General features: G+C 32.6%; 1 protein-coding gene and 1 long non-coding RNA gene across 2 annotated transcripts; both read right to left on the bottom strand.

Moving 5' to 3' along the window:
- Window positions 1-542: 542 nt before the first annotated feature.
- On the bottom strand, window positions 543-2,139 carry LOC124420927. The gene is made up of 3 exons (XR_006941442.1): window positions 1,320-2,139; window positions 735-1,131; window positions 543-643 (listed from the first exon to the last, which is right to left on the bottom strand). It is a non-coding gene; the product is annotated as an uncharacterized LOC124420927 (long non-coding RNA).
- Window positions 2,140-4,314: 2,175 nt separating this feature from the next.
- On the bottom strand, window positions 4,315-4,631 carry LOC124420905 (lysozyme 1-like; the record flags this gene model as incomplete). Its single annotated transcript, XM_046955367.1, has 1 exon — window positions 4,315-4,631. A coding segment is annotated over exon 1 (276 nt), but the record flags the coding sequence as incomplete, so codon positions are not given.
- Between the last annotated feature and the right edge of the window lie 3,402 nt (window positions 4,632-8,033).

Here is an 8,033-nt window from a genome sequence, read left to right as displayed (position 1 = left end):
AAAATTGTTTTACGATCGGTCCATATTTGGTCATGTCTCTCATACTAGGTCTAGAAAATTACTTAGATTCACAATATTGATTACCAAATAATGATATAGATCCAGAATTTTGGATTTTGTCTTTTTTTCACGATCGGTTCATAGCACGGGTTCTGTCGGACCCATACAGGTTTCCTTTGGAAAATCCCTTAAACACACATTACTTGTTACAAAATTACGATATAAATACAAAATTTGTCTGAAATATAAATTTTATGTACAGACATTTAGCATAAAGAATCGTTTACGATCGATCAAACGCTTTAACCGTGAGAAAAGTCGTTTCTACAAATGATCAATTAATATAATGATCAATTAGGAAAATATTAATATAAAAGTAGTACATACATACATACATACATACATACATACATACGTTCATCTTTTCTTCAATGGTTTTCAAACTGTAGAATTTATGTTTTTTTCTTGTAATATTTTGTTATGTTAACAAACAAAATGTTCAAGAACAAAAGTAATGAAACAATTGAAACAATATCGAAGGACCCGAACGACATATTGTCTTTGTTTTACCGTCATATTCATAAACTGCCTGCATTAGGCGGAAACAGATCAGGCACATTTCAGACTCTGGGAACTGATCCATCTGCAATGGAAAAAGAAGAACAAAACAAAGCAGCAGTAATGGGTTTGCTAACACAAATTTGAACAATTTGAACAGAACATATAGGACATACAGAACATACAATCCTAGTCAATCTAATGACTTATCACAAATCGGAAGCATGCAAAGTTTGACTATTGGTCTGGTAACGGTTCCGGACGTCAGCTACGCGAACGCGTTTATCTTTTCCAGTATAATTCAACTCGTCCCATTTGCCACTCATTTGGAGGTAGGAGCTCATCCGCTGTGGATTTTTCCATTTGTAACGCTTGTGAAGTTCATGAAGATATTCAGTCTTCCAACGTTGACTAAGACGATGATGAAAGTCCTTGAGCCGCTCCCATCGGTTTGTTATCGATAAATTGTCTGAAGAAAGTTCAGGAGTGAACATCAATGGAGCTCCTCTTAAAAAGTGACCAGGAGTTAGGGGTTGCAAATCTTCAGGATCCTCGGACATTGGGGAAATATGTCTGGAATTTAGGACACTTTCAATACGGGTTAATAGAGTCGAAAACTCTTCAAAGTTAAACTTTTGGTTGCCGGCTATTTTCTGAAAGTGAATCTTAAAACCTTTTACACCAGTCTCCCAAAACCCTCCCATATGTGGAAGTAGAATGAACTTCCACATAAACCCATGGACTGCATATTTTTAACTTACCTATATCTTCTGCTGATTTTCGTAAAAACAAGAGAGATTTCTTTCGCAACGATCTACTGGCGCCGAGAAAATTTGTGCCATTATCGGACATAAGGCATTTAGGCAACCCTCTTCTACCCGTAACCCTTCCAAATGCTGCTAAAAACGCCGGAGGATAAGCTAGAGCACGCTTCCAGATGTATAACTTTTGACTTTAAATTGGATTCATCATTAGGGAAATATCAGCATGCAACAGAGTTGTATGAGTAAAGTCCAGAAACATTCTACAGATGTTAGACAAGTTTGGACAACTGACACGCCCACCTCCCATGTAACAGTAAGAATAAATATGATAAGATTGCCCCAAGGAAAAATTGAAAGTTATGGTCAGGAGATTTTTTAGGGCAAACCCATTAGAATAAACCCGTATTTAAAAATACTCGGGCCTTACTACACTGAAAAAAATTTATAGCTGGTCAAAAAATATATTTTTATTTTTTATTAATTTAATATTTGTTACAGAATAATACAATAGTAGGTAAGTACATAAACATTTAATTTACATTATTTATTCCAAATCAGAGCCATCAGAGTCGTCATTAAAAATATCCTGCTCTTTAAGTAATGCCAAACATCGAAAACTTGTTGATTCGACATTTGCGAGTTCATGATGAACTTTTGAAAAAATGTGTATGGGGTATGCAAAAAGATGCAAAAAATATTTTGTAATCCCAATAGGTTATATATCAATTTATCATATAGTGCCAACAGAACCTTGGAATCAAATGGTATTCTATATTTTTGATTCCATTAAATATTTGTTAATTTCAAAACTTACTTACAATAAAATGACTTACTTTAAACGGCACAGAAAAATGTGTCCTCACTTATTTTTCAAAAAGCTTTACTACTATTAATAAATAGATTAATACCTTTAAAAAGCAAAAAAAAAATGGAAAAATATCCATGAACAAAAAAGTTAAAAAAAGAGTTTAGACCCTCTAAATTTGCAAAATCTGACACTGTGCATAGGTTAGACATGAATTGGCTTTCGAATCCATAAATGGGTTCAGAGCGAGAATAGAACTTTTCTTTGAAATTAGTTTCGCATCAGAGAGCTGTCTATACTCCTGAGGATAATAAATTCTTTGGGTCAGTTCGACCAGCATAATTTTTGATTCCTTAAGCTCCGTAAGGCTTAGAGTCAAGCTAGGATGCTCAACCATTAAGCCTTTCTCCCAGGAAGCGTTAATGAACCTGATCACGTACGCTGTAACAAAATACTTGGCCATCCTGCGGGATCAAAAAGTTTAGCAACAGCGGAGAGAATTTGCCTTTTCGTCGTCGATGATGTCGAATTTTATTATATATTCATTCAAGATGTCATTATAAACTTGCACAAGCGTATCATGTTTTTCAAGCTTTTATTCAATATGTAAATATTGCTTTTTTGGCAAATATCATGACGCTTGCAAAAACTCAGATTCTGGAAATTCACTTTTAAACGGAAGTTTAACTACATATCTACCATCGGACTGTCGATAAGTTTTCTCTTTATATAGATTTTTGAAAAAGAGGTCTAATTGATTAGCTATTTGCGAGAACTTTCTTAATAATGAGCTAATACCTTCATTTTCGCTTTGTAAGTTGTCTATGGCCGTAAGTGAAATTGTGTACAATTTCATTGGACCGTAAATGTACCAGCCATAAATAGAATTCTGAGCAATTAAATTACCCAAAACGTTTTTCTTTAGTAACATGCTGTGATGCTTATTACCGCATTTATCACATCTGCTTACACTTGTACACTCAGAATCTTTATGAACTGGGGATAAACAGTTAATGCACATTTGATTTTGTGCGACAAAATCGTTTCGTTGCTGCTTAGAGAAGTTTGAAAATTTTTGACAAAATCTTAAGTAATGATTTTTGTCGCATAACTTACAATGAGGCACCCGAAGGGCTTTCTATTTTTCTGCCTATTGAACCTATTAAAATTTTAATTCATTTGATTTCCTTTATTAAGAATTCCTACTGCTCTTTCTCTGGCATTCTTATATTACTGATGTAAACAGCACTGAACATGTCTCTAAATGAAGGCTACTCTTCATAGGAGCCATGAAAGTTAGGTGCATAGGATGATGGAACGTTGACACCCATATCTGGCGCTTCATAAGTCATGTTCAGTGGATGGTAACTAGATGGATCAAATGCTGAGGAATGAGAAGGACCATTGTCTCTTTGATTATTTTCAGCGAAAGCTTTGGACATTTTTATAAAATCTATCATCTCAGCTTTGGTCTATTGATACCTATCCCTACATTCTTCATAAGTGGATTTAGCATTCGCTTTATAATCTGCGCTGACGATTCAATCATCAGTCATATATACGCCTTCATAAGCACGGCGTAGCGACTGCCAATTCTCTTCTAGTGTTTGCAGTTTTGCCTCAAAAAGAGATTCAATCAAATCATCACAAACTAGACTTGGAAATTTATTGCACACACCCATTAAATTTTCTGATTCGTTAATGAATCTAGTACATATTTGGGAAACCATTGTACTTGTTTTCTTTTACAATAAGCACAGGTATGTGACTTTTTAGAGAACCCACTATACATTCATACTTGTTTTTTAATGAATTTGTATTTTGCCGATTCTTTGACGGTTTCAAAAGGATCATAAACAAAATTGCAATAGGAACAAAAGGGAATTGTTTGGATAACTCAAACAAAATTGTAAATTTGTTACAAGAGATGTAACAAATGAAATATATTTATTTCGACTTGTACTAATTTCAAGGAACCTGAAATATACTTTCTTCTTTTTCAATTGCTGTAGAGACCAGAAAAATAAATATAAAAAAGTGGTGTTTGCTAGTTCAGTTTTTATTTGGTGTTTATAATATTTAAATTTCTTCTTTTGTTTTGAACAATGAAGGTTTTAAATATTTCACTGTTTTTTGTTTATTAGTTCAATTATGTGTTTTTGTAAAAGAATAAATGTTTTTTTTTTTTTTGTTGTAGGAGAAACGTCCGTTGGAAGGTTGACACCAGTAGTAGTTGTTGATTTGGAAAATACCATAATCATTGGAGCCATTAGAGTTGGTAGGTCCCACAACTCCAGTACGGTACGAGGATTCATGCTCAGCAATGCAAGTCCAACGAGCCAATTGATCCTTAGGAACACCCAAATTGTACATGGCTTTAGCCAAAGAACAACGATTATAGGTGGTAGCCAAGGCAGGAGCAGCCAAAGCTAGAGCGGCCAAAACAACAATAAGGAATTTCATTTTTATTATACAAAGTTAACGTAAAGTAAACTGTGATGATAATGAAGCGGAATTGGCATAATTTATACTAAAATTGAATAACTGATAACATTACTTGAAGTACTTTCAATGAAGTGCATAATTCTGAATGGGACGTATTTAATTTGGAGTACGTGCATATCTAAATATACATAAATATGATATCAAAATTATTAAATATTTTCTGTTAATTGCGTATTTATAAAAAAAGATGCTTTTAGAATAGGGAAAAACATTTTTATTTATATTTCTTTAGTATGTCCATGGCGTAGAAATTCTCCATTCCTTTCCATTCTGCGGTTTAAAATAATTTTTGTATCAAAACATTTGTTAGAATAAGGTATAACAATTAATTGCGAAAATGGGTTTATGAGCGGATTTTTAAGCTGGAAATCAAATGCCAAATAATAATCAGATTAGGTAATTTCAAAATATATTTAATCTGATGTTAACCCAGTTTGATGTTTTTGAGTACAAGATTAAACTGTGCAGTGTTGCCAAAGAAAACAACAGAAAACGTCACTGTTTGTTATCAAAACATTGCATTGTTTATAAAAAGAAGAAGACAGTTGTAAATCTAACTGCCGGTCCACACTAGGAAATTTTTTTTGGGAAACTTTTGATTTTGCGTGAGAGAGAAAGAGAAAGAATATCATTTATCTCTCTCGCGGTACGCAGTTTCTCGTACTCGAAAACATGTTTTGTTATTCTTCTCATTCGTACAACAACAAATCAATGCAATTAATACGTAGTTTCTGAACTGAAGTTTCTTTTTTTTTTTTGTAAGAACCACTCACGACACTTATTTTTAATTTTGAATGTCTTCCCAGCAGTTCAATGGGACAGTCCCGAACTGACCACTTAACCTACCACTTGTGGTGGCCCTTAGCCACTTGACTACCAAGGTAACCGACCATTTTAATATGGGCTTGTCCTACGAGGAAGTCAATCATCACTCTACACCCTACAAAGAGATATTAAAGAGACGATTGCCTCCGCTCTCGCTTACAAATGGGACACTAAAGTTACGACTGTCTTCATTCTCGATTACAAAGAGTTTATTTGTGACGAAAGACCAAAAAAATACGAATTGGAGTCATCCAGGTGGTAAGATATTAATGGAACTAAAATTTAAAAATTTCAAGTGTCTACTCTCTAGAATACTATGAGACCGATTTTGCTGATTTTAAATAGCGATCTTCTCGAAAACATGTATAACAGAATTATTGAAGATTCGGATCTCGCCGATATCTGGGGTCCACTAAAAACTGATTTCAACAGACAGACAGGCGGACATGGCTTAATCGACTCCGCTATATATAAGGATCCAGAATATACATATACTTTATAGTGTCGGAAAATTATATTATAGAAATTACAAACGGAATGACAAACTTATATATACCCTTCTTACAAAGGTGAAGGGTATAAAAAAACTAAAATTTCTAAATGAGGCTTTAACTGTATTTTTCGTATGCATTAACTCTTTGTCGAACTGCTGGGATGTACTAAATCATTTTTGTAAGTGTATAATTGAATAATTTTATACAATTTACTAAAAATTTGGTAGAACTCAAGCTCAAGACATCAGGCCTGAAGTCAACGAGGGATTTATATTGGTGAGTCATGCAAATAAATTAAGAAATTAAGAATTGTTTTATAAAATCATCTAATATATACACTCTAAGAAATATTATACATATTTAAAATTATAATTTTACACTATAAAAAGAAGAAGAGATAAGCCCATCATATCTCTATAAAATATTGCACTCAGTTTTATTGATTATTATTATTTTTATCAATTGAAATGTATGTACTTTGCTACCTAAAATTAAATTTATTTGGGTCTGTCCGAGTTTGTCTTTAAAAAGTATACAACCCCCCCAATTTCCATGAACAATGTCGGTTGCCAAAAACCTAAGTCGATTGAATGTAGTAGTAGAAAAACTTATGGTAGTATTAGTACACTCCCCATATTTGAAATAAGTTTCAAAAATGTTATTAATTTTATTTAATATTAAACATTAACTGTTTTTTAAAAGAGAAACTGATTTAACGTTTAAATTCGATTTAGAGTTTTAAAATTTAAAAATAGTTTGATTTACGACCTTTCTCGACTTAATTAATTAAATGTGTGCGTTTAAGTGATTTTCAGAAGTAGACCTTATATGGAAGATATGACCAATAGCGAATCGTATATGGGAGCTATGACCAATAATGGACCGACCCGAAAAAATTTCGCAAGGTAATTCATATATGGACAAAACGTTTTTGTGCGGAATTTTATCAAGATAGCTTAGGTAACAAATGAAATATGTGCGTTAAAGTGATATTCGAAAGTGACCAATAATGGACCGATCCGGAAAAAATTGGTGTTGAATTTTATCTCGATAACTTAATAATTCAATGAAATTTATGCTTTTAAGTGAATTTCGGAAGTGGACCTTAAATTGGATCTATGGTACTATCCGGAAAAAAATTGTAGGCTGATTTATATATAGACAAAATGTTTTTGTGTCGAATTTAATCCATATAGCATAATTAAAATTAAAAAAAGTTTTTTTTTTTTTCGATGTAGTCCGAAATTTTTACTTATAACTTTTTACGTCGTGAGCCGATTTTGCTGATTTTTAATACCAATCTGCTCAGGATAACAATAATTTTTTTCTTGAAATTTGGTTGATCTCCTTGGCTTAGTTTTAACGTGAGCGTGTTTTACACAGACAGACAGACGGGCATAGCTAAATCGACTCAGAGTTTCACAAGGACCAAGAATAAATGTATATACTTTGTTGGGTCTTAGATGAATATTTCTTGGTGTAATACACGGAACGACAAACTTATGGGGCATTTCACGTCAAGTAAACCAACTTTTGAAATCGATGTCTTCCGATCGCGATGAAATTTGCACCATAGTTAGTTCTATTGGTTAGTAATTCAGACACAATTTTTCAACTTTCTAAGTTAGAGGCGGTCAAAATTTGACATTTTGGCCATGCAGGTGTTTTTTCTCATCCATGTAACTTATTACCTATTGTTCTTAGCAAAATGTGTCCCAAATAGTTTAGATAGCTATTTATGCTATCTTTCGAAAAAAAATTTAAAAAATTTAATAAAATATTTATGATTTTTTTTAATCAAAAAAATTTTTGATTTTTTTTTTCAAAATGAGCCTTTTTTATTTTTTTAAGAAAGCTTAAGTCCCCAAACTCAAAAAACAATTTTGAGTGAAATATTGAAAAACACTTTTTTAAAAACATTGTTTTATGAAAAACTTTAGAGCAAAACATATTATACACTAAATTGTAGGGAATTCGACTAGCTACAACATTTAGTACAACAATCTTTGTCAGAAGTCCAAAATTCGGTCCGAAACTCAAAAAACAATTTAGAGTGAAATGTTAAAGAACACTTTTTTTAAA

This window comes from Lucilia cuprina, chromosome X (assembly GCF_022045245.1).
Source record: "Lucilia cuprina isolate Lc7/37 chromosome X, ASM2204524v1, whole genome shotgun sequence".
Lineage (NCBI taxonomy): Eukaryota > Metazoa > Arthropoda > Insecta > Diptera > Calliphoridae > Lucilia > Lucilia cuprina.
The sequence above is the reverse complement of the archived record's forward strand: the minus strand, read 5'-3'. Positions and strand labels throughout refer to the sequence as shown.